General features: G+C 37.6%; 1 protein-coding gene across 2 annotated transcripts in view; it reads left to right on the forward strand.

Annotated features, from left to right (window-relative positions):
• plxna1b (plexin A1b) overlaps window positions 1-27,592 on the forward strand; it is a 210,976-nt gene that overhangs the window by 181,328 nt on the left and 2,056 nt on the right. For both annotated transcript variants that reach the window (XM_052559303.1, XM_052559302.1), the window contains exons 12-30: window positions 697-887; window positions 2,291-2,442; window positions 3,222-3,342; window positions 3,766-3,902; window positions 6,946-7,113; window positions 7,602-7,695; window positions 8,177-8,410; window positions 9,846-9,989; window positions 11,653-11,887; window positions 14,003-14,145; window positions 14,227-14,483; window positions 17,214-17,280; window positions 21,025-21,171; window positions 21,830-21,989; window positions 22,151-22,254; window positions 23,259-23,355; window positions 24,610-24,800; window positions 26,453-26,622; window positions 26,703-26,915. In XM_052559303.1, coding sequence (XP_052415263.1) covers window positions 697-887; window positions 2,291-2,442; window positions 3,222-3,342; window positions 3,766-3,902; window positions 6,946-7,113; window positions 7,602-7,695; window positions 8,177-8,410; window positions 9,846-9,989; window positions 11,653-11,887; window positions 14,003-14,145; window positions 14,227-14,483; window positions 17,214-17,280; window positions 21,025-21,171; window positions 21,830-21,989; window positions 22,151-22,254; window positions 23,259-23,355; window positions 24,610-24,800; window positions 26,453-26,622; window positions 26,703-26,915 — 3,025 coding nt within the window. The remainder of the gene's footprint in view (window positions 1-696; window positions 888-2,290; window positions 2,443-3,221; window positions 3,343-3,765; window positions 3,903-6,945; window positions 7,114-7,601; window positions 7,696-8,176; window positions 8,411-9,845; window positions 9,990-11,652; window positions 11,888-14,002; window positions 14,146-14,226; window positions 14,484-17,213; window positions 17,281-21,024; window positions 21,172-21,829; window positions 21,990-22,150; window positions 22,255-23,258; window positions 23,356-24,609; window positions 24,801-26,452; window positions 26,623-26,702; window positions 26,916-27,592) is intronic.

The raw sequence follows: 27,592 nt of genomic DNA on the forward strand, positions 1-27,592 counted from the left end.
GCTTCTGTAAATGTTAAAGGCATTGTTTGCTTGCGTGAACAAGCACGCTTCACAGATCTTTTCTAGCATCAGAGAAGCAGATGCGATGTTGTAATGTCCTGTCCTTCAGCTGTGCAGGTGAGGTGTTGCTCAGGATTCATGATGTCTGCATCAGACTGAACTCATGCTGTCATCCCTTCACCGTCAGATGTGGGACATTCTGCTTCATATCTCTAACTTCTGACCCACTGAGGCTTACAATACAACACTAGCTTCACACTTTCATTGATAGATACGTCAGGGGTTTTCAGTGGTGTATGCCACTGATGCCCACTGTATAAAATTAAAGTGTTAAAAATATTTATTGGGAAAATATTTAGTTTCTATTAATTTAATATCACATGAAACATATTTGCTCATTGAGTGCACTGTTAAATACTTATTTATTTTTATCTTTATTTATATATTTATCTATATTTATTATAATCTTAGTTTAGTATTACATTCATTTATTTATTTATTATTTGTATTTTTAGTCATTTTTTCTATTTCCCTGGACTCAGTTTGGAAACCTCTTGACTGTGTCATTGAAAATCTGAGTTTCCTGTAAAGTGCAGCATCCTGAGTTGAGTTGAATGGGGTGCAGCGTGACATTCAGATAATTAAGAGTTTCCTCTGGTCCATCAATCGTAAGTGGATCTCTCTTGGTCTCCGCAGCGCACCTGTATAAGTGTTCTGCGCTGCGGGAGAGCTGTGGTTTGTGTCTGAAGGCCGACCCCAGCTTCGAGTGCGGCTGGTGTGTTCAGGACAGGAAGTGCTCTCTGAAGCAGGAGTGTGCTCGGGAGGAACAGACCTGGATGCATGCGAGCGCCGGGAACAGCCGCTGCACGCACCCGCGCATCACCAGAGTGAGTGACTGCACACCACAGATCAAAGATCAAAGATGCTTTCAGACACTTCTTTTTATTTGATGTTTTCTACAGTTCATTTATTAACTTTTTATATTGTTTCCCTCTTTTCTCACAGCTGGCTTGGCACTAAATAATAATAATAATAATAATAATAATAAAAACGACAAAACAATTAATGTTTGTTTTTCTTTCTTTAGTTTCAAATTTGTATTGAGACCTATTTATACAATAATATTATTGCAAAGAATATAAAAATCTTTTTTTTTCCTCAACTATTTTTTATTGCTTAAAATAATAATAATAGTACTTCTACTAATAAAGTAAATATTTAGTATTATTTTATATTAATAGTAGTAAATAGTTTTAGTATTATTGTAAAAATGTTACTTTATTTAAATAAAAAAAATGTTTATTGCAATATAATATTTTAAAGCAATTTATTATTATTATTTTTGTCATTTTTAATTTACAGTAAAATAATATTATTGCAATATTATTTTTTTCCTTAATTATTTTTTTAATTTTAAATAATAATAATATACTACTACTAATAAAGTAAATGTGTAATGCAATATATTAAATTATATTAGTAGTAAATATTATTTTATTTATATATTTTAATGCAAATTAAAAATATTTTATAATAGTATATTTTATTGCACTTTTAATTATTATTATTATTATAATTATTATATAGTCATATTTAGTGGGGAGGGGGCAGGTTTTCCTTCTTTTCACATGCTTGACAAAACCTTGATATCTTGACAGGTTTTGACGGATGATGTTTCAGGCGCTGATAAGTTTTCTTTCTTTCTACAGTTCTTTCTTCCTCCCTCTCTGTTATTCTGGAAGTAGATTTTCTCTGCGGCATTACATCGACATTCCCAAATTCTCCTGCCAACGGAATAATAACTTTAAGAACATCTACTTACTAAATTTACATCCCCTCGTGTTAATTAAACTCCTCCTTTGTTCTCCTCGTTCCATTTCTCATGCTCGCTCTCTATCTGTGCGGCACCGCTGTCATCTTTTACTTATTAGATTAGGTGTTAATTTAATTTGGAGTAGAATGAATTTATCAGGTGGATTATTAGCTCAGCATAGGCGCTCGGAGAGCCATCTGTTCTGAAGATGAACACCTATTCTCTCTCTGTTCCTCCGCTTCACTCTCTCTCAAGCTGTGCTTTCCTATTTTCATGCATCTATCTGTAAAAATGTGTGAATGTCGAATGAAAGCGGTCCCTCTGAAACCAATTACCCGTTAGTGATTGCTTCTGAGCTTGGGTTTCGTGATGCTGTCGTTTGTGTTTGTCTCTCTTCTGATGTCTGTGTTTCTGTAAATAGTTTTTAAGGTATAGTTCATGCAAAAAAGTGTAACTTGCGTATCTGTCCTGGTCTAGTTGTCTCCTGAGACCGGCCCGCGTCAGGGAGGAACCAGACTGACCATCAGTGGAGAGAATCTGGGCCTTCAGTTTAAAGACATCCAGAATGGAGTGAGGATCGGGAAAGTGTCCTGTCAGCCCCTCGAGGAGGAATACATCAGCGCTGAGCAGTGAGTCTCTCACACAGCTACGTCTTACATCATTTAGCATAAGATGTTGCACTGTCAATCACAAAATAAAAGGACCAATATAATTCACTAATGAAGCAGCATCTCCATCACTGCTTCAGGAGAATGCAATCTTCACTTTTGGAGAAACTGGTGCAAAATAGAAATGGAGAACCGAGGGACTTTACTAGAGTATATTTACGCTCATTTTGGAGATTTTAAGTGTTTTTCCTATTCAGCATTTTATGCACCGTTCACAAATTTGCATTAAAACCCAGCTGTTGGAAACAGGTAACCATTGTTTTATTTACAGCATTGGATGTTACATCATCATCATTGTCATTATTTTGTTTTCATTTCTCAGCATCAGTTAATGTTTAATTGTGCATACACTATTATTGTTTTTTACATTATCAAGTAATCTTCAAAACAAATTGAATGGCAAATGTAGTCTCAAAATAAATATTCACTTGCTGCATATAAAAATATTTCTATTCTAAATTTATTTATACAAAATTTTATAGAATTTTCCAGTTTGTATAAGTCATAATTATATTATCAGTGCAAGTTTAACTCACCTTTTCTTATTAAAAAAACTCTTTGTTGCAGTTTCTTTGCTATGCCATTCATTCACACGTCCAAATGCATCTTTGATGGACGTTTTTTTGCATCCTGGTACTGAAAGCAGTGACAGTGGTGTTTTTTTCATTTCAAACCCAGGGACCTGCTTTCCAATCTGTCCTAAGCTCCACACAGACCCTCGTGTCTCTCTCTCTCTGCAGGATCGTGTGTCGATTGGCCGATGCCACAGGCTACCGTGTGCAGGACGCTCAGGTGGAGGTGTGTGTGCGCGACTGTCTGCCGGAGTACAGGGCCGTGTCTCCCAAAGCCTTCACGTTTGTGGTGAGCTCCACTCTCAAACTGCAGGACTTCCAGGAGCAGCTCCTGACCCTAAATTAGTGCTAGTTTAAATTAAACTCAACAAAGTTTAGTCACACACACTTTTGGCAGAGATCGAATGTCCTAGAGTGTTTTGCAGTTCCATTTCCCACCACAGATTGCCATTGTGGCGCTGTTGAGTTTGTATCAACTTAGTACTATTTTACATGCCTTTTTAATAAATCCTGCACACCTTGAATTAAAATGATAAAGAAAAAATTTGCTGCAGAATGCTGAGTTTATTACTATTTATTGAGTTTATATAGGGGTCTGTGTTCTGGGTGAATATTCTGGTGCCACCTGTCCTTACAGATGAGCCACACCTGGTGATTTCTAACTTAACTTTTAAGAAATGTCATTGTAAACTGTATTTGTGTGTGTGTCCAGTCGCCGTTTTTCTCCCGTGTGCAGCCTTCATACGGGCCCATTTCCGGAGGAACGAGGATCACCATTCACGGCAGTCATCTGAACTCAGGCAGCGCCGTCTCCATCAAGATCGGACTGAACTCCTGCCGCTTCCAGAGGTTCGGCTCATCTCAGCAGACAACACTGTAGCATATTCAAAACTACATCAGATGCATTTCATTCAAGTTTACACTCATTGCTGCTATTGTCAATTTAATCAAAATCTGTTTTTTTTTTTTTTCGTTAAAAGAAATTATGCTGAAATTAAATAAAATAGAAGTATCAGGGTAAAAACTTAACATTTAACCAAATTTAGAATTAATTACTAAATCTTAAAACTGAAATAAAAGCAAATTAATGCTAAAAAAATCAACTTAAAAAAATTAATATATATTTATATAAACAGGAGCTGGTCATATAATTAGAATATAATCAAAAGTTGATTTATTTCACTAATTCCATTCAAAAAGTGAAACTTGTATATTATATTCATTCATTACACACAGACTGATAGATTTCAAATGTTTATTTCTTTTAATTTTGATGATTATAACGGACAACTAAGGAAAATCCCAAATTCAGTATCTCGGAAAATTAGAATATTGTGAAAAAGTTCAATATTGAAGACACCTGGTGCCACACTGTAATCAGCTAATTAACTCAAAACACCTGCAAAGTCTTTAAATGGTCTCTCAGTCTAGTTCTGTAGGATACACAATCATGGGGAAGACTGCTGACCTGACAGTTGTCCAAAAGACGACTATTGACACCTTGCACAAGGAGGACAAGACACAAAAGGTCATTGCTAAAGAGGCTGGCTGTTCACAGAGCTCTGTGTCCCAGCACATTAATATAGAGGAGAAGGGAAGGAAAAGATGTGGTAGAAAAAAAAGTGTAGAAGCAATAGGGATAACTGCACCCTGGAGAGGATTGTGAAACAAAACCCATTCAAAAATGTGGGGGAGATTCACAAAGAGTGGACCGCAGCTGGAGTCAGTGCTTCAAGAACCACTACACACAGACGTATGCAAGACACGGGTTTCAGCTTCACATTCCTTGTGTCAAGCCACTCTTGAACAACAGACAGCGTCAGAAGCGTCTTGCTTCAAAAAGGACTGGACTGCTGTTGAGTGGTCCACAGTTATGTTCTCTGATTAAAGTAAATTTTGCATTTTCTGTGGATATCAGGGTCCCAGAGTCTGGAGGAAGAGAGGAGAGGCACACAATCCACGTTGCTTGAGGTCCAGTGTAAAGTTTCCACAGTCTGTGATGGTTTGGGGTGCCATGTCATCTGCTGGCGTTGGTTCACTGTGTTTTCTGAGGTCAAAGGTCAACACAGCTGTATACCAGGAAGTTTTAGTGCACTTCATGCTTCCTGCTGCTGACCAACTTTATGGAGATGCAGATTTCATTCTCCAACAGGACTCTGCACCTGCACACAGTGCCAAAGCTACCAGTACCTGGTTTAAGGACCATGGTATCCCTGTTCTTAATTGGCCAGAAAACTCACCTGACCGTAACCCCATAGAAAATATATGAGGTATTGTGAAGAGTAAGATGTGATATGCCAGACCTAACAATGCAGAAGAGCTTAAGGCCACTATCGGAGTAACCTGGTCTCTCATAACACCTGAGCAGTGCCACAGACTGATCGACTCCATGCCACGCCGCATTGATGCAGTAATTCAGGCAAAAGGAGCCACAACTAAGTATTGAGTGCTGTACATGCTCATACTTTTCATTTTTATACTTTTCAGTTATTTCCATATTTCATGCCAAACAAAGAAATGAAAACAATTAGGAAAATATCCCCTCCAGATTCTCATTACCAAAATGCATCTGGGGTTTTCCCTTGGACTTTATTTTTACAGTGCTCTGTTCAAAATATATATATGAAATACAATTTTTATATATATACAATTCATATATTTGCAATTTGCAAAAGTACACCAATGTGACGACAGTCCTATCAAAATATGTCCAGAACCCCTGCCTGTTGTAAACACGGTTGCTAGGCAACACAGTAATTGTTGAAGGACACACATGCGTGTCTGATCAAACATGGGAAAGCACCTTCAGACTGAATCTCATCTTGCTCTTATCTGTCACATGACTAAATGAGCCGTCAGTCGTGCATGTGCTGGTTTGATCAGATTAACGTCTGTCATGTTCAGAGCCATCTCTCTGACAGATCTCTGATCCTCCAAACCTGATGCAACCTGAAGAAACCTGAAGACCCTTCATTCTTTCCTTCAGACGCAGCTCAGGTCCATGAATGCATAGAAATGAGTCAAATTCTACACATCAGTTTCATTTTATTTATTTATTTTTAATGATGTCCACTTATAATATTAGTCAGTCTTATTCTTAGCACAAAACAGGTGTAATGTAGTTATTAATCCACATTTTCCCCTTTCTATGAGTTTTTTAATGGCTGAAGACTAATATAATGCCCTTTTATGTGCATAAAATTAAGTAAAATAGAAATTATAAAAAAAAATGGCTGATCAAATAAAATAAAATATCAAATAACAAAATAAAACAAAAAAAAAAAAAAACAGCACAGTATTTACCGTAATAATCACAGTTAGTTAATTTAGTCAATGGGGTTTTTAATTGCTGACGGCCAATAAAATGCCCATATGTGTGCATAAAATAATTATAAATAAAATCATAAATAAAAAAATAAAATAAAAGTAAAATCACATTTTGAAATTAAATGTATGCTACATTATTCATATCTGTAATTTAGTTAGGAATAACAAAAAATGAGAAAAATAAAATAAAATGCTTCAATCTAATGGGGTTGTCCATGGCTAATAAAATGCCCATATATGTGTCAAATATTTATAAAATATATAAAAAGTTTACGTAAAAAAAAAAAAAAAAAAAAAACAGGACAAAAGCTGTATTCACTACATTACTCACATTTATTTAAAATTGCCTTCTGTGTGATAGGTTTGACCAATAAAATATCCGAATAAATTATCCGAATCATTTAGTAACAAAAAAACAATATGATGGTAAATTTGTTTTATAATGTAACCAGTTTGAAACAGCACATCAGACTTTAAGATCAAGCAGTTTCAGTTTTCTGTGATTTGAGTCCTTTAACAGAAGGAAAGCTGAAGGTTTTCCGTGTGTGTGTGTGTGTGTGTTCAGGCGAAGCGCCCGTGAGATCGTGTGTGTGACTCCGGCTGGTTTGGGAACAGGAGGGACCCCAGTGATGGTGGACATAAACGCAGCCGAGCTCAGAAACCCGGAGGTGAAGTTCAACTACACAGAGGACCCCAGCATCCTGAAGATCGAGCCGGACTGGAGCATTGCCAGGTCAGACTCGTTAACACACTGTGACCTGCTCGGTCAGGCGTCATTCAGAGGCTCATATAGGAGAGTGTTTCTCTGACAATAAAGTCCACTAGTGCAGCTCCATCTCTGGAGGTTTGAGTAACATCACAGTCTGCAGGCACATGCAAACAGACTCGCACTGACACTGAGAGAGAGAGAGAGAGACATGAGTGATGAGAGAGAGACATGAGAGAGAGAGAGGTTTTTTTTTTTTTTTTTTTTTACATTTTTAAAGTCTCTCTATCTCATTGAGGCTGCATTTAAAAAAAAAAATAAATAAATATCATAAACATAAATTTTAAAATATTATTACAATTTAAAACAGCTGTTTTCTGTGTGTATCTCTGTTAAAGTGTAATTTATTTCTGTGCTGTGCAGCTGTATTTTCAGCATCATTCCTCCAGTCTTGGACGGTTTACACGTTATTCATGTTTTCTAGATCTTTCCATTGCTGTTTTTCTCTCTGTTAGTGGAGGAACCCTGTTAACGGTGACTGGACACAACCTGGTCAGCGTCCGAGAGCCCAAGATGAGAGCCAAGTACGGCAGCGCCGGCTCAGTCAACGTACGTTTACCATCCTCATTCCTCCCTTTCTCTCTAGATTTATTCCCAGTTGTTTAGCACTAGTTTAATACTATCAGAATGATTTCTGAAGGATCATGTGACGCTGAAAATTCAGCTGCGTGTCACAGAAATCAATTACAGTCTAACAGATATTCACATAGAAAACTTTTGATGGCTTCGGTCTAGACTAGTTTATATTGTTTGTAGTTCCCTGTGAGCTGTAACGAGTGTTCAGCCCAAGGCATGTGTTTTTCTTTGCGTATGTGTGACATCAAATCACCTTTTCTCAGTTTAACCTTTAAAATGTCAACGGCTGACGGGGTATAGAACATAAAATGGCTCTACAGAGCCCTGAGAAAGTCCCGCAGGGCGAATGTGACCTTTTCTTCTCCTTGACCTGGCTCTCGCTGCTGTTTTCCTCCTCCATCTTTTGCTCAGAAGCAGTGTTAGTGTCTTCAGTGATGTGTGCTGTCTCTCACAGAACTGCACTGTGCTCAATAACACGGTGATGGTGTGTCTGGTGCCGTCCGTGGCGGGGTCCGAGAGGGGTTTCTCCGAGGCGGGCAGCGGGCCGGATGAGATCGGCTTCATCATGGATAACGTTCAGACGCTGCTGGTGGTGAACGAGACCTTCAGCTTCTATCCAGACCCTGTGTTTGAAGCCTTCATCCCATCCATGCTGGAGCTCAAACCGGGATCTCCTCTCATCCTGAAGGTGAATCTCATCACACCTGCTGGGGCTGAGCTCCTGCATATCTTTAGTTTTGTGTCTAATAATCCCCCTCAGAGCAACACTACACCTGTAAGACCACCTGCATGAAGCTGGTCATTAACTGCATGCTGTTGCATTTATACACAGTTTTTACAGTGATATTGGAGTGATTTTTCTCAAACATGTTATTAGTACCAGCGGAAAACCATAAAAAAAACTAAAATCCAAAACCATTGGTTACTTGACTGAAATAAATAAAATGAAAGAAAGTTTAGTTTGCTAGATGCAAAGAAATTTCCAAAAAGTAATAAAAACTATATCAACAATAAAAAAATTAAGTAAAATATAAATAGTAGGAGAAACATGAATAAAAATAGAAATGTTTTCTTGACAGCTATCCTAGAAATACAACATTTACTAAAACTAAAACCAGAAATAGAAAAAAATGAAAATATAAATAAAATAAGAAATAGAAATGTAAATTTGTTTATTATATAATTACCAAAAATAAATAATAATCACTAAAACTTTATATAAAATGAATACAGAAAATAAAAAATTAAAAAATGATTTTTATATATATATATATATATATATATATATATATATATATATATATATATATATATATATATATATAATATTATACCACATTACTATATGTGCATCCCAGTTTGTGTGCGTTTTATTGCATTGCATTTTTGCTCCTTATTTTTTCCAACACCCTTTGTTCTACAAACATAAATGATTGATTAGATCATGAAGTGTTTTCACTTTTCTAAGCAAATACATTTTCACATGTCAGCTGGCAAAACTGAGACTTGAGGGAGGTACCTGAGACATTTCTAAAGATCATTCTGAACCTTTTAGAATTGGGCCACTAACCAATCCACCGAGACACATTTACTTAAGTCTAGTTCATTGAAATGCTTGTGTGGCGTTGAGGTCCTGCCTCACTCATGCACAGCGTTAAATAATTTCCTAAAAATTACATGCATTGGATTATCTGCAATTCAATTTCCCATGCAATCCCCTCTGGGTAATGCGCAGTATGAGTTGAGTCTACATGTTAAATGGAGCCCTTCAGTAACACACGGCTCTAAATGAAGCATGCACATATTTATGCATGGTTCTGCCTCCAGGTTTTGCCTTCCCATAAGCCCCTTGGGCAGAGAGAGATAGTGAGTGCTGGGAATCTGGTTAAGCAATCGCATCGTGAGTTCAGACTGGATAGGAATCTGACCATTTTAGGTTAAAATTATTAATGCAGTTGTAGTATTTATTAATATTTTGAATTGGTTTTAATTACATTTTTTATTTTATTTAGTATTTTCATCCATTTAACTTTGAGTAATTTTTATATCTGATTCAAAACTAAAGCTGATAGTTTGAGTAGAGTTTGAGACTCATGAAAGTCCCACTACTGTGTGTGTTTCAGGGCAAGAACCTGATTCCTTCAGCTGCTGGTAACTACAGATTAAACTACACGGTTCTGATCGGGGACAAGCCGTGTGTGTTAACCGTGTCCGAGGCTCAGCTGATGTGTGAATCGCCAGACCTCTCCGGACAACATAAAGTCACAGTAAGTGTGTGATGCACTGATTCCCTTCTCCTCTTCTGATCTCTTTCCCACGACTATCACACCGTCTCATCCTATGCCTCTTTCTCTCCTCCGAGTGCATTGTTCTGCGTTTCAGCAGTGTTTCTCAGCATCAGATTACTGCTGGGAGTTTCTGTCTGTCGTGGCTCTCTGGGGTTTTGTGTTGTATTTATTTACACTGAGTTTGCAAAGAATGTGAGACGCAGATCTGTATTTACATGCAGTCAGTTTCATCTTTATTTGCAGCACATGCACGTTCTATTTATTAAAACATCACTCCCATGTTTTTTCCCAAGCTGTCTGCTCTGTTTCTGTGTGAGAACGACAGAGACGCTGTGACCCACATGTTTGTCCTCGACCTATATATGGTGACCCATATCGATGCTGTGTGACAGCGAGAGGCTGCTGTTTAGCTACACAATATAAACCTTCACACTCACCCTTTTTAACTGTTTTAGCCGCCTTAAACCCAGTCAAGTGTGATCTACATCATTAAACTGATGGTTCAGCCAAAAAGTACAGTTCTGTCATCGTTTACTAGCCTCAACCTGTTCCACAACTGCATCAATTCTTCTTCTTCTGCTGAACGCAAAAGGAGATATTTTTTTATGAAGGTATTTTTTTCATACGTTGGAAGTCAATGGGGACCAGCCACTGTTTGGTTTCCAGCACTATCCCTTTAAGATTGTCTAAAGATGCAGGTTTGTTTGAGAGATGTGGAATTATGGGATATATTTGGGTAGTGCTGTGTGAGGTGCATTCGCAATGGGATTCTAGGATGGATTGTTATTTTAATCGCAACTCTTTTAAGAGCTCATTTTATATTTATGGATTCCCCTTATGTACTCTTATAATGTGAGCTTAGTACTCTTATAATGTGAGTCTTAAACCAAAAACAATAAGTTTATTTTTATGATCATTTTCCACCCTCCTGATGTTCACAATTAAATATCATGATGTTCCATATGTAAATGACCTGTGTTATGATTGGCTGAGTTTTTGCATATGAAATGAGGAGCACCACCTCCTCATTTCATATGCGAAACACACTTTCTTTCATGCTTGCTTTTGGACTTTTTGCTCCTTTTTCTCTCTTTCCTTCTTTCCTTCTCTTTTAAGACCCTCTGAAGATGCAGGTTCACTTGAGAGATGTGGACTGTGATGATGGATGTGTGGAGTGTGGGATCGATTGTTATTGTAGTCATAACTGTTTTAAGAGCTCATTTTATGCATTTTATATTTTCTCTAGTTCTAGTCTACATTTATTGAACCAAAACAATTATAGTTAGTATTTTTATGTCCATTTTCCACCATCTCTGGCATTTACCCTAAAACAGGCTAGTGTTCCATATGCAAATGACCTCTCTTATGATTGGCTGAGTTTTTGCATTTGAAATGAGGAGCAACACTTGAAGCAGTGATTTTAATGAGCTCATGAAGGCATAACACTGATTTCTGAACAGTTTCTATTGTTTAGTTATAAGAACTGTTCTTTGTGGTCTTGTTTAATCAAACTCTGTTGTTTCATTGGAAAGAGAAAGTTCCTGTTTTCCATGCAGTGGCCGTTTTGACAGCTGTCAGTCATGGTGTGATGTGATGTGTGACGCTGTGTGTGTGTGTGTGTGTGTGTGTGTGTGCTGTGCAGATCCTGGCCGGAGGTTTCCGATACTCTCCAGGAACTCTGCAGATCTACTCGGACAGCCTGCTGACGCTCCCCGCCATCATCGGGATCGGAGGAGGTGGAGGTCTTCTTCTGCTCGTCATCATCATCATCCTCATCGCTTACAAGCGTAAATCCCGTGACGCGGACCGGACGCTCAAGCGGCTGCAGCTGCAGATGCACAACCTGGAGTCCAGAGTCGCTCTGGAGTGCAAAGAGGGTAAAACATCACAGCATTCACTGACTCACTCTTTCATGCGTCGTTTAGCTCTTTTTATCAGCTGCTCTTTCTTTCTTTTACTCTTTCTTTTAATGTTTTCACTCTTGTGCTTTCTTTCATGCTTTTTCTTCCTTTTGCACTTTTACACGTCTTTCTACCACTCCTTTCCCCCTTTAGTTTTTCATTTGCTCTCTTGCACTTTATTTATTATGCTTCATTTTGCATGATTCATTTTCTTGCTATTTTTGTGCTTTCTTTCTTGTGCACTTCTTACTTTTTGTGCTATCTTTTACTCTTTTTGTTCTTTCTTTTCCTTTTTCACCCTTGCACTTTTTCATGTTTTCTCTCTCTCTCTCTATTTTGATTGCTATTATACACTTGCAAACTTTCTTTCACTTTGTATTTTCTTTGATGCTTTTTCATGTTATTTCAATTTATTTTTTGCCATTTCTTTCATTCTTTCACGTTTCCATGCGTTCATGTTTTGCACTTTACCTTCCTTCATTCACTTTCTTTTGCTTTCTTTTTTCCGCTCTTGATCACATTCTCTTTCTTGCTTTCAGACTTTTTGCTCTTTCTTTCTCTCTTTCTCTCTTTCTTTCTTTCTTTCTTTCTTTCTCTCTTTCTTTCTTTCTTTCTTTCTCTCTTTCTTTCTTTCTTTCTCTCTTTCTTTATTTCGTGTATTCATTCACATTTTTTGTTGGTTCTTTGTCCCATCCTTTGTTCTCTTTCATTAATTTGTTTGTTCTCTCCATCTCATCACTCTCCTTCAATATCTTTCAATTGTTTACAATTGGTTTTCCTGCTTTAATTTGATCGTCCTCTTCCGTTTGCTCGTCTCTCTCTGATTGGCTTTGTTTTCGGTGGTCTCCTGTTAGCGATGACCTCATGTTGCTCACATCATTTATCACACACACACACACACGCACCGAACGCCAGTCTCATTCCCGCCGCGGTCACGAGGGTGAGACGAGCCGCCCATTATCTGTCTCTGTCGGGCCCGAGGTGACGACCTTGTCTGTCTCCAGACACGGAGAGAGGGATGAGGACAGGGAAGAGAGGATAAAAGAGATGGATAGCAGGAGGTGAGAGTGACAGGTCACTGATAAGTGATGAGGCGTCCTCCAGGATGAATAAAAAGAGGCAATAAATAACCACAACATCCAGATTGATCAGGTCAGCGGCAGCAGTAGCAGACCGGATCAGAAGTTTGGGAACAAAAGCACATATTTCTGATATTCCATATAGATTAATGAGAGGAGCGGAGCATGTGCTAGAAGTGCTGGTGTCGTCAGACCATTCGTTTTTAAAGCCTTGTCAAATCAGAAAGCACCAGTCTGATTGGTTGGCTTCATGCAGTTTCCAGGAGTCAGTGCACACTGGTTTCTATCAGTACAGTTAAGTTAAGTCAGTAAAGTTACATTTACAATTTTTACAATTTGACTTCAGATGTTTGACAGATTTTGATTTTGACAAGTAGTGGTCGACCAACACGGATTGTCTGATTGCCAATGAAAACAGAGTAAATTATGTTTATACAAAGACAAATTAAAATGAGATAGCACTATTTGATTTAATGATAGCAAATACTTTGACCAACAATGAAATATAACATAAATGCACTTGCTGAACATTAAAGCTTAATACAGCACTTGCATTTCTTTTGTAAATAATAATAACACAAAGCTAATATACCGTTTACTTTCGTAGTTAACCAGTTTCGTCTAATAAATGATTAGTGAACTGATGAAGACGGACAATCTTGTGCATCTCTGCTCAGGTTCTGCTGAAAATAACTCTTTATCAGTCACTCGTTGGAAAAATGCAGATGATTTAAAAATAAAGTAGATGAGGGTGTTGTTACAGTATATGGTTGCTAGGGTATGCTGAGTGGTTGCTAGGGTGTTCTGGCTGTTTCCCGGGATGATGCTATGTGGTTTTTAGGGTAATCTTTGAGCACATCACTACAGACTGAAATTCTGAATGAAGTTCACGTTTTCTACAACTTCTTCCTCTTCTTAGAACCGTTGGTGGAGATTCTGGAGGTCTCGGGTTCCTCTCTGTGGTTTGCACAACACTGTGATTAACTCTTTCTCTTGGTCTCTGTGTGTCCAGCGTTTGCGGAGCTGCAGACTGATATCCATGAGCTGACTCAGGATCTGGATGGAGCTGGAATCCCGTTCCTGGATTACCGCACCTACGCCATGAGAGTGCTTTTCCCAGGAATAGAGGACCATCCGGTGCTGAAGGAGATGGAGGTGAACGCTGCACACCTCTCAGATTTAATGCATTCGGCTGAACTGGACGAGATTATGGAAGTGTTTCTCCGTCTCTCTCAGGTGCCGGCGAATGTGGAGAAGGCTCTGACTCTGTTCGGCCAGCTCTTGAATAAGAAGCACTTTCTGCTGACGTTCATCCGGACGCTGGAGGCCCAGCGCTCGTTCTCCATGCGCGACCGCGGGAACGTGGCGTCCCTCATCATGAGCGCCCTGCAGGGTGAGATGGAGTACGGCACCGGTGTCCTGAAACAGCTCCTCTCTGACCTCATCGACAAGAACCTGGAGAGCAAGAACCACCCAAAACTCCTGCTGCGAAGGTACTGCGTGATATGAGGGCTGTTTTTCCCCAAACGTTTGCATTTTTGCATGTGTTATATTGATTTTTATACAATAGTTCAATAAACAAGAAATTAGTTTGGACACAATATTTTCAATATCGTCTGTTATGCTCAATTTTGCAAAGGAAAATATTTCCAATCAAAGCCACAGCAGAACTGTTGTGCGTCTTTCGTTGCTGTATGAATCCACGTTTTTGCACAAATCAAAATATAATAAAAAATTCAATAATTCAGTGATTCATTCATAAAGAATGAATCAGACGTTTGAATGAATCAGTTGAATGAATGACTAAACGACTCCCTCATTAAGACACTTGTGGTTTTAGTTTAATATTGAGAGTATCATAAAAAAAAAAAAAGTTAGCATCACTATTTATGCAACGTATAAATCAAAATATTTCTTTCTAAAGCTACTTTTTTGTATTATCTATTCGGTATCAATTCAGTTTAACAAAGTGACGCATACAGAAATCTGTAATCTGTTAAAGTAATTTGCGGTTAAATTAATTAATCAGCACATCATGTGATCAGTCAGACGAAGAATAGTCATTGCATGACAGCCCTAATATTAATCTTGCTTTCTGAAACAATTTAACAAAATGAAATTAATTTATTCTTAAAACGAGAGAAAATATCTGCCAATGGGGTCGGAGAAATAATCTTAATTCAAATGGAATTAAAACAAATAAAATGAAATGAAAACCCATTTTCTGAACTCTAATTGCTTAATGTTCAGAGTTCCCAGGTTGCACCTGGTTTAGTCGCAGTGTTAATGGACATGATGAAAGTGATGAGTTTGACTTCTAGGGGTCACATTTGCTCTCCCATCATCCTTCTCCATCCCTCCGTTTCTCGGTTTGCCCTTTCGCGTCCGTGACTCTGTTTCTGTCAGATAGTATCACACACCTGAGCACACACTCGTTCCCCGCGGAGCGCCGGCGTGAGGAGGAGCTGTGGGAGATGGAGCTCCTGGAGGAGACCAGAGACTGAGGGGGAGCTGATGACTTTAGTGCTGTAATCTCTCCTGTCACTCGTGTCTGTCTTCAACCAATATCACAGAAACAACAAGTCACCGTTTGGGAAATGTTTCATCTACATCTCTTTGGCATCAGCTTCATTTGGAACGAACGTACAAAGAGGCATCCTCAGATCCATTTGGATGAATATGACAGTAGAATGTTACGATACAATAATAGCATGAGACATTTTCCATTTACTCCAAAATTTGCATAAAGAAAAAGTAGACTGTTTTAGAACAATTGTGACCCTGAGCACATTGAAAGCTGTGAGTGAATAAGCTTCCCATTGATGTGTGGTTTGTCAGGATAGGACAATATTTGGATGTATATTAGAATCTGAGGGTGCAAAACAAAATCTTAATATTGAGAAAAGTTGACCTCCTTTGATCACCTTTAAAGTTTTCCAAGTTAAGTTCTTAATGCATATTACTAATCAAATTATTATTATTTTTTTCTCAAACTAAGTTTTGATAATTTACGGTAGGAAATTGACAAAATATCTTCGTGGAACATGATCTTTATTTGATGTCCTAATGATTTTTGGCATGAAAGAAAAATAAATCATTTTGACCCAAACGATGTATTTTTTATATGCTTTACCGTTACAGTAATGAGAAATGGTTTAATTGTCATGAAAATAATATCACTATATTGTCTGAAAATGCAAAATAAAATAGTTTAACTTTCTTTAAAAAAAAAATGTTTTTGCATAATTTTTATTTATTGATTGATTATTATTTTAGTCATTTAATCCATGTATTATAATTACCGCTACTACAACTACTGCCAATGCCATATGTATTCATTCATTCATTTTAACTCATTTATAACTGCTATTATTATTACCAGACAGGTTGTGCAATATTCAGCAATACCTCAGAAATCACCGTTCTTTTCTGTCTGTACTTATCTCTTGTCTAGTTTGGTTTTAGATTATTTTTCCACTATAACTTCTCAGTTTCTGTTCCTCTCTCTCTCACCTGACAAACCTGAAGATCAAATAAAAGTGAGCAGTCAAATCTCAATCCTTCACCGCTCCAGAAACGTTTCCAGAACAATCTCAGGTTTTTTTAAGAGCTCCTCACAGCGTGTCGTTCACTTCGAGCTCTCGTGCTTTATCGTGTTCCTCTACATCTGTCTTAACGAGTTAATAATTCAGCAGAGATGGTAAAAACAAACACATTTCACCAGATTCCTCCTCTTGCACGCCGTGAGCAGATTAGCACTAATAAGGTCCGTTAATTACCAAGCCGTGTAATTAGCCTCATTCGCAGGGACTTGTTTTTGGAGGGTTGTTATTGTGCGCCAGGTTTCTGTTTAATAACAGAAGATACAGAATATTTTTAATTGGTGTTTTCTTAATGAAGTTTAATGCTTTGCTTTGCGAGGGAAGAGAGCAGCGCTTTGGTTTGTTGTTAATGTGAAATTATTAGCATGTTTGCTTTGCGCTCGGGTCCTTTGAAGCTTTGAAGGAATAATGCGGCCGCGACACTTTGATGTCAAATGAGTTTAATTCAACATCCCCCGAAAGATGTTGGTTATGGGAATGGCTGTTTTTCTTGTTGTGAGGAATCGGGGAATGATGAAGCCTTCAAAGCGTCTCTCTCTGCTCTTAAAGGTTACCTCAGGGACTCCGACACCCAAGTAAATAAATCCTTGACATTTATTTTTTACTCTGTTTCCCCCTCAGGACTGAATCTGTGGCGGAGAAGATGCTAACAAACTGGTTTACTTTCCTCCTCTACAAGTTTCTGAAGGTGAGTGGAGAACTGGATGACTGTTTCCATGTATCGTAAGTGATGTTACTCATTTTAATGTATTCCCTGCTTACAAAAAAAGCTTTGTTGCTCTTCCACTGGTCTGGTTTACTGCTGCTTTTATCACATCTTCTATTTATGTTATGTCTGACAAAATAATATTCATGCAATTTCAATGCATTTATTTGCATGTATACTTTCATGCACTATTTTATTCAGCGATGATGCATTCAATTGAGCAAAACTGAAGACATTTATAATGATACACAAATTGTTACTATGTTACTATTTCTAATAAAAAATAAAATGTCTCGGTTTCCACAAGATTATTGTGCAGCACAACTGTGTTCAACATTGATAATAATCAGAAATGTTTCTTGAGCAGTAAATCATCATATTATTCTGATTTCTGAAGATCATGTGACACTGAAGACTGGAGGAATGATGCTGAAAATACAGCCGTGCATCACAGAAATAAATTACAGTGTAATTTATATTCACATAGAAAACAGCTGTTTTGAATTGCAATAATATTTCATAATTTTCCTGTTTTTACTGTATTTCTGATTAAATAAGTGCAGCCCTGGAGAGCAGAAGAGACTTCTTTCAAAAACATTTAAAAAGTCTTACTGACCCCAAACTTTTAACTGATATTGTATGTTTGTTTGAAAATGAGGTTTAGTCTTAAGTCTAGTTTCTTTTTAGTTTTGATATTGGCATCAACTTTTAGTTTTATCAACTAAAATTATTCAGTCCTAAAACGAATGAGTATGACTCTACAAAATGTGAAGGAAGTTTTCATCCACAGACAAAAGGTTGACTGATATCAGTAAACCACAGGATCACGAGTGATTTAATAAATGCAGCGGTGTTTGATTGCATATCTAAGGTCCAGACACTCTCTGTGCATGATCATGTTGGCGTTGAATTACGGTTTCACCTTGAGTTTGTTTATTGAAATTCAGATACAAGATGTACCTCATCATTCCCGCAGGGGAAGTTCATTCATTATTACAATCTTTAAGAACTTGCATTACCATGAAGCACTTCCATAAACACACTGGAGTGAGGGGCGTTGTGTGTGTGTGTGTGTGTGTGTGTGTGTCGTCTCCTGCTGCTCATTAACAGCTGTGTGTTTAATTATCCCCTATGCTAATGAGCCCAGCATGGCAGGGCCGGCATATGGATGGGCCGCACCGTCCCGCTACGGATCCCAGTGAGGGACACGAGACACAACAAGCATCCAGCAGGAGTCACACATGGCTGTTTGTCGATCAGTGTTTTCACCTTAGTCTTATACGGTTTAATTACTCCGGGTAATTAGCCATGAGTCTGAAAGAAGCAGCTTTTTTGTGATGCATTTCACTTTAATGGTGTGGCATATTTTCAAACTGGCTCCTGACCACACCCCCTTCTGCCATTGGTCAGTTAGCACGTTAGCCCCGCCCACACACTCTCACCATTGGTTGAATCATCTGTGTGAATGTTTTGAAAGCAGCCTTACACTTTTTTTCCAACAGCATATTAAGCTAAGACACGAAGGTTTTTTTAACCATTATAAAAACACAAAATTTGATTTCATAAAGCACTGGTTTTGTGGTGTTTTGCACGTTTGCATCAGACAACAGAGAGACACTCTCAGGAGACAGACGGGACTGATAGAAGGAAGATGCTGATCACATTAGTGAGACGGAGACGAGAAGAGCAGCAGTTGTGAATGATGAAAGTCATAGAATGTGTGTAGGAGGAAGAGTCTGAGCCAAACGTGGAGAGAGAGGCGTGTGATTGGCTGTTTGACACACATCACGCTCTGAAGTGTTTCTCCAGCTCTCTCCTCCACAGTCATTAGCCTTCTATTAACCCTCCGTCGCTCGTCTGTTCGCCTCGGGTCTGTTCACGCGGCCCGCCGCTCATTTCCACGTCTAAACAGCAGCTTTTACACGGCTGGTGCTCCTGGGAGGCGCAGGAGTTCTCGCTGTTTCCTCTGATTTATTTTTGTTGGAGTTGCACATTAGATCTTCATCTCTAAACTTGTATTTTCACTCCCGTTTAAGCACTGAAGCTGTGGGTTACACTGTAAGTGACTGAAAAGGTACAGTCTGTTTCGATAGCAAAATTTGTTAACACTAATTTAAAATAATGATAATAAATTTAGATAAATAATACCATCATTTTTATTGTGTAATTATTTATATAAATATATCATTTTAATAATTTGATTTATTCATTTCTAATTTATGAATGAAATGAAATTGAAATATTTTAACTCAAACAGATAAATCCCTCACAATGCTATGGCTTGCAAATCATATTTTGGTCATGCAACCTTCATCAGGCATTGTTTTATGAGTATTTGAAATAAAATCCTTTCTTTTCCAACTGAAATCCATTGTCATGCAGTGACGGTTACTTTGCTTGGTTTATTTTAGATCAGTGAAATAGTAATGGAAAAATTATTTAACATAATGCCTGCACACATTTGTGATTAGAAACTAAATATGACGGCTGAAAACATCTTTGTTATTGAAATATATGATGAAATGGATCAAATAAGGACTTTTATTATTAGTGAAATGGGTGAAAGAGAAGTGGCTGGAGTAGATGTGCAACGCATAAAAAAAAAAGTGACTTGTCTGTTTTGCACTTATTTCTTGTTGTGGAGTGCTGTAAAATGGCTAGAATGAAAGCGAAAGGGGTGAGCAAAAATATATCCACAATCATCGGGCAAAGTGGAGAAAATGACCACAAATGGCAAAATTGGAAGAATGGATGCTGCAGACACCGTTATCCAATGGTGGAAAACTTTTCGATCACGGTTATAGTGACACTTTAGTTATAATGGCCCCTAGCACCAGAGAATGATGTCATTTGGGACGCGTCTTCAGATTGTCTTGCTGTCCACACTGTGTTTGAGGGAAATCGGCCCGCTTTAAACATTTAGTCTGCCCAAATCTGTTAAAAAACTGTCATAAATGAACATTTTTAACATGTTTTAGGCCTTTCAGCAAACCCAAATTACCATGTAAAGTGACATGTATTTGAAAGTCCTTAAAGGGACAGGTCACCCAAAAATGGAAATTCTGTCATCATTTAACTCGCCTTCAAGTCATTCTAAAGTTTATAACCAAACAGTTTCTGCTAACCAATGAGTTACATACTATCCTGTTCCACAATATGGAAGTTAATGAGGAACAAAAACTGTCTGGTTACCCGCATTTTTCAAAATATCTTCTTTTATGTTCAACAGAAGAAAGAAGATTTGGATCACCTTAAGAGTGAGAGTAAATGAGGACAGAATTTTCATTTTTGGGTGAACTGTCCCTTTAACTATGGAAAAGTTCATTAGGAAAAAGCACATTAAGTTATTTTCACATGAAGTAACACTTAATATAATACCACCTTGAATTCTCACGAAATATAAAAATCATGTTGTGTGCGTCCCATGATCTATTGATATCACTACTGTGTGAAACTCAAAATGCCGCCTTCCTGGGATGAAATGGAGAAAATGAAGGATTAATTTCCCCCAAACAGCCCTGATTTCGAAGCTAAAGCATGAATTGGCTCGTCACAGCTCCTCCTAGAGTCAGACGGGTGTGTGTGCATGAGATGTGGGTGAGATGTGGGTCTGTTTTAGGACATGAAAAGCATCACACTTTCGGCTATATAAATATACAAGTGCTTGCATTGAGTGTGTGTTTGCGTGTTATTCTGAGGTCTAATCTCCCTCTGTTATCTGTTCAGGAGTGTGCAGGTGAGCCTCTCTTCATGCTGTATTGTGCTATAAAGCAGCAGATGGAAAAAGGGCCGATAGACGCCATCACCGGAGAGGCCAGATACTCGCTCAGTGAGGACAAACTCATCCGACAACAGATCGACTACAAAACACTGGTCAGTGCTGACTCAAAGTCATCCAGAAACGGCTCTGAATGAGTCACAAAAAACGAATCTTTTTATTGCATTTTTTCATAGTTGTCTGTATTATATGGAAGCATGCAACTGTGACTTTTTATCTCACAATTCTAACTTTTTTGTCTCTAAGTCGTTTACATCTGGCTTTTTTATCTTCTTGCAATTCTGACTTTTTTTGTGTGATATGAACTCATAATTCTGACTTCTTTCTGTGCTATTCTGACCTTTTTCACAATTCTGTCGTCTTTTCTCAGAATTGCATGATCTAAACTTGCAATTCTGACTTTTTCCCACAATTCAGAATTTTTTAAATTTTGCTCTCCTGATTTTTCTCACAATTATGACTTCTTCTTTTCTCTGAAAAGTGACTCACAGTTGCAGGTTATAAAATCCAATTCTGAAATTTAATTTTCTTACAATTGGGAGCTCAGTTATGAGAACAACAGTCAATTGCAAGATGTAAACCCTCAGTGAGAAAAAAGTCAGAATTGAGAGATAAGCCACATTTTATTCAGCATCAGAATCAAGCCCTTATAATATTGCATGTTATAAGTGTTAAAGACTGTCATTTTTATTCTGGATATGTTTCGGTGGGATGGTGTTTTAATCCTCTCAAATGTGTTTCCCTGGTTTGCAGACGCTGCACTGCATTAACCCAGAGAATGAGCACGCAGCCGAGGTCAGCGTTAAGTGTCTGAACTGCGACACCGTCACACAGGTCAAAGAGAAGCTGCTGGACGCCGTCTTCAAAGGCACTCCGTACTCACAGCGGCCCAAAGTGGGAGACATGGACCTCGGTACGGCAATAATGAATATATTGTGGTTACAGTGTGGTCTTCCAGCTTGAGCAAGATGTTTGACCTTAACCCCACCAGCTGGACGTCCAGCAAATGACCACACATGACATTTGTGGAAACGGTCTAGACGGCTGATTTTGATGTGTGTGTTCTCTGCTCAGAGTGGCGTCAGGGGCGCATGGCTCGTATCATCCTCCAGGACGAGGACGTCACCACGAAGATTGACAACGACTGGAAGCGTCTCAACACGCTGGCACACTATCAGGTAACCGCAGTGGCCTCGCAGCATCCTCCGCCTGGTTACTATGGCAACACCTCTACACCCCGCTGCCCAGTAACCATGGCAACCCCTCAGCAAGTTACTAGGTAACATTTGAAGTATTTTAACACGTAGCGCATGAACAGGTTACCATGGCAACAATTTACAAAACATGACCACAGACGCAGTGTTGGTCAGCAGAGATGCATTGAGAGCGATGTATTCATTGTTATCAGTGCATCTCTACTGACCAACACTGCTTCTGTGGGACGGCTGTGTTCACCGGGTGTTACAGGTTTACAAACATACACACTAAAGCTAGCTGTTATGCAAAATTACAATTACGATTACAAAATTAAAATAGTTTATGTAGAATTCGATTGACAACTGATATGATGAACGGATATTAAATATATATTATATTATGTATTAGTTATAAATGTGTTCAAAAAAAGTTAATTTTAAATGTACAAGTTTACACAAAATTGTAATTTTACAAATAAAATTGTACATGTTCGTTTTTTGAAACTTAGTTATACAGTATAGAAATTATTTAGAGTTTACAGTAATGATACTGTAATAATAATCAGATAACTGATCATCAATATTGTAATTCTGACCTGACACAAACCTCTAGAAGTAAGAATCTAGAATTTGACGAATTGGACAAGTTTACATTGAACCATTTTACATTTTCATGTTTAAAAAATGTTCATTTCACAAGATAGATATTAGAGAATTAATGGCTAATAACTGATATGGTGATCAAAATCATTATTCAGCAAAGTTATAGAATTTAGAATCTAACATTTTTTAAAGTTCATACGATTTATCTATTTATTTATTTTCAATATTAGATGTTTAACTATGTAAAACTTTAAGTATCTCTACAAAATTAGTTTTATATTATAGAATTTTCAGATTGATGGCCATAATTAAAAATGCTGATCTGGTCGGATTCTGATTGTCTCCTGTATTTGTGTCAATCTGTCTCTCTCTCTGTCGTCTAGGTAACAGACGGGTCAGCGATCGCATTGGTTGCTAAGCAGAACTCCGCCTACAACATCTCCAACTCCTCAACGTTCACCAAATCCCTCAGCAGATACGGTGAGAGAGAGAGAGAGAGACAGAGAGAGAGAGAGAGAGAGAGAGAGAGAGAGAGAGAGAGAGTGAGAGAGAGAGAGAGCTCTGTGATGCTCAGAGTCACACGACGGTGCAGTATATAATCAGAGCATGAAATAATGTTTCCCAGTGGATCAAACATGGCCTTCTATTGCTTAGTGTACAGCTTTTATTTATTTATAAATACAGTACGTTCAGTTATGTTCATTTTCTTATGTGCTTTTGTCATTTTTGTTAGATTAGTTTCTGTTTTGGATTTAATTTGATTCATTTAATTTTTATTAGTCTTATTAAACGATAAATTGTGATTAATCGCATCCAAAATAAGTTTTTGTTCAAGTAATATATGAGTGTGTATTGTGTATATTTATTATGTATATACGTATAAATACACACACGTGCATGCATGCACATATTTAAGAAAATATGCTATGTTTTTGTATTAAATATATTTTTATATACTGTAAATAATAAAAAATATATATACTGTGTGTGTGGATTTATATATACAAAATAAATATACACAGTACACACACATATATTACTTGAACAAAAACTTTTATTTTGGACGTGATTAATCGTGGTTAATCATTTGACCGCACAAATTTTTTAAATAGTTGTATTAATTTTAGTGCTTAATTATTTCAGTTGATTGCCAAGTCAGTGTTCCATTGACAGCATAACAAATTGTAATTAATCGGCATACTGTAAATGTTAACGTCTGATAGTTTGTATACAAAAAATTAAAAACTGTTTAAGTCCACACATTAAAAAAACCAGGCATTATACAGAATATTCTGTGCAGGATGCAGAAAACATTACTATTGTATTCTTTTTTATTCCAAGCATAGCCTTTCTATCTGTCTTTTTTATTCTGTATATTTCTCTTTTTTCTGCTGAAGTTCTGTTTGTGGTGGTGTTGTGTATCCTAATGCTCTGCTCCTCAGTGGGATGCTGAACCTCAGACAGAAAGGAAAGCATGGATATGAAATCCAGAATCTGTGTTTGACAGTGAGGGAGGAACAGAGAGAAAACACAGTTATGATACATGACTAGGTTTTTATCACTAGATGATACAATCTCTGAGTTTGGACTGTGTCGCTCCCCATGTATTTAACCATTTATCATTTCAAATGTTTTTTTTAATTTAGAACCGCTCTGTTGTCGTCAGTTTTACATTTTGTTTGCATATTTTCCCCCAAATGTCTCCTGACCGAGCCGTCGTGTTTGTGTGCACAGAGAGCATGCTGAGGACGGCCAGCAGTCCGGACAGCCTTCGCTCGCGGACCCCCATGATCACACCTGACCTGGAGAGCGGCACCAAACTCTGGCACCTGGTGAAGAACCACGACCATCCGGACCAGAGGGAGGGCGACCGCGGCAGCAAGATGGTCTCTGAGATCTACCTGACGCGTCTGCTGGCCACCAAGGTGAGGAGAGCTGTATTACACTTCTGCACCTTCAGTTATGAAGGGACCTTGAAAAACTTGCATGCATTGCATACTTAATTTGTAAAATACTAGATAACTGTTGAAAACCGTGGTTTGATAATACGTCTCATTCTGCAAATTAAAAGGTAGAGTCAGGCGCATTGCATTGTGGGATACAGTGTCTTGTGCATGTGCTCTTTTGCATACAGCAGATGCAGACTATATAGAGTACCCACTGCGTACTACATCTAAATAGCATAAACTATGCCATTGGGAATATACTCACAATCATTTAGTAGCATTTACACACTAATATTGTATTTACATATAGTATATATTATATATAGTATAATATTTTTTTTCTATTTTCAGTTAAGTTATTTTTTTTGTGTAAGTTCTTAGTAATTTTACAGGGTTTTATATTTTTGTAATGCTGTTGCTTTCTTATTTATCTTATTTTATTGGTTTATGCATTAAAGGAGAATTTCTATTCAGCTTTAATGTATTTTTATATTTTATTTTTAGTAATTTTAGTACACTTGTTATTTTGTAATTTATTTCAGTTAGTTGCCAGTGCATCGTTTCTAATTTTCAAATTTTCTATTTTATTTTAGCTTTTTATATTATATTTATTTTATCTTATTTTTAGCTTTATTAACTTTTTTGAATATGGTTTTTGATGCATTTCTCAGGCAGGAGTGTTTAGTACGAGTACGGTGAAATCTGTGGCTAATATTCCTCGTCTTGACAAACACACACTGGAACTAATTGGCTCACTTTTGAAGCATGTGTCTGATTTTCTTCGCTGATGTCCTCAGACAGTTAGTGTTGACCTTTGTGTGTGAATGACTAGTTGCTCATTAACATTTACCAGTGCTCCCACTCTCATGGAGAACTGTATCTTAATTAGACCACTGACCTTTGCTTATTGAGCGGTTTGGGAAAAACTGTCTCTTTATCCGTCCTGTGCTCCGTCTCCGTCTGACACTACACAGATATCTGGACTCAAACCTGCTGCATTTCCCTGCAGCTCTGTAGTGTTCATTTGAAGAACTCGTGCATCTGAACCCACAGCGGCTCCAATCACTGATCCTTCAATAAAAATAACTCAATTTTACTGTATTATGTAACAGTGTCAGTACAAGGGCATCTTACACTGTTTTCATGCTTGGTGTTTTTGTCTAGTTTTCCAGGATAAATATCTAAACATTCTTAAGTCAAAACACAAGGAAAACCATAAGATATTAGTTTTTTCTTTAGAAAATATTTTATGTATGTCATTTTGTTTAAGTAAATGTGTCTTGGTGTAAGATTGTTTAGATAATTGTACTGCAAAAATACAAAGCAAGAAAATCATTTTTCGCAGTGTATATTTTCAATTTTTTTTCTGCTTGCAATATAAAATTAAGCTACTTGGAGGACATTGCAATGATTTTGCCTTTTATTTCTGACCGTTTTGCATTTTATTAAATATAGCATCTATGATGTATACCTGCACCTCAGTAGCAAAAGTAGTTGAGCTGCTAAGTTTGATTCATTTACTGAAAATAGTTCAGATGTTCTGTTTGCATGAATATTACTGTAATATTTCTGTTCATTATGCCTTGGTTTCTGTTCAAACATGCCTTGATTGACTGACTCGACTCTCACAGGGGACACTGCAGAAGTTTGTAGACGACCTGTTTGAGACCATCTTCAGTACGGCCCACCGGGGCAGCGCTCTTCCTCTGGCCATCAAATACATGTTTGACTTCTTAGACGAGCAGGCGGACAGACACATGATATCAGACCCTGACGTCAGACACACGTGGAAGAGCAACTGGTGAGTCTGTGTGTCTTGATGAGGAGCTACATCTCTTCATCCTCTGGTAGTGTTTGATCGCCGTTCCTCTTTGTCTGCAGCTTGCCGTTGAGGTTCTGGGTGAACGTGATCAAGAACCCTCAGTTTGTGTTCGACATTCATAAGAACAGCATTACAGACGCGTGTCTGTCCGTCGTGGCTCAGACCTTCATGGACTCCTGCTCCACGTCAGAACACAAGCTGGGCAAAGACTCGCCCTCCAACAAGCTGCTGTACGCTAAAGACATCCCCAACTACAAGAACTGGGTGGAGAGGTACGACTCGGAGATCTTTCCTTTCACTGGATGCTTCTCGCTCTTTCAAAGAAGAGTTTACACTAAAAAAACGACATGCTGCATCTACAGTGCTGAATGATATATCACGATATGTTTTAGTGTTGCATTAAAACATGATTTATAGCATTAGTTGAGCTGGTCAGTTTGATTCAGTTACATTATCTATTTGCATGAATCATTTGATCTTTTAGATAGATCTTTTAGATAGATTTTAAAATAGTGTAAAATGTGTTGATTGTTATAGCTAATTATTAGCAGTATTTTAAATTTAAATAATTTGCATGATAAATATTATTAAAATGTTAAAAATGTGTTTAGATATCGTTTTGTTTTACACTTCCATTTAATAGATTGGGTTTGGTTCTCAACAAGCCTGCATTTATCTAATCAAAACCAAAACATTAATTGTGAAATATTATTACTGTGTTCTATGTGAATATCTATTAAAATGTAATGTATTTCTGTGATGCTCCGCTGTATTTTCAGCATCATTCCAGTGTCACATGATCTTCAGAAATCAGTATAATATGATGATTTATTGCTCAAAAAACATTTGCTCAAAACACAGTTGTTCTGCACAATATTTTTTTGTGAAATCTACCTTCCTTGTTCACTATTTATTGAAACCAAACTTCAAAATAGTTAATCAGAAGCCC

Source organism: Carassius gibelio, chromosome B6 (assembly GCF_023724105.1).
Source record: "Carassius gibelio isolate Cgi1373 ecotype wild population from Czech Republic chromosome B6, carGib1.2-hapl.c, whole genome shotgun sequence".
Classification (NCBI taxonomy): domain Eukaryota; kingdom Metazoa; phylum Chordata; class Actinopteri; order Cypriniformes; family Cyprinidae; genus Carassius; species Carassius gibelio.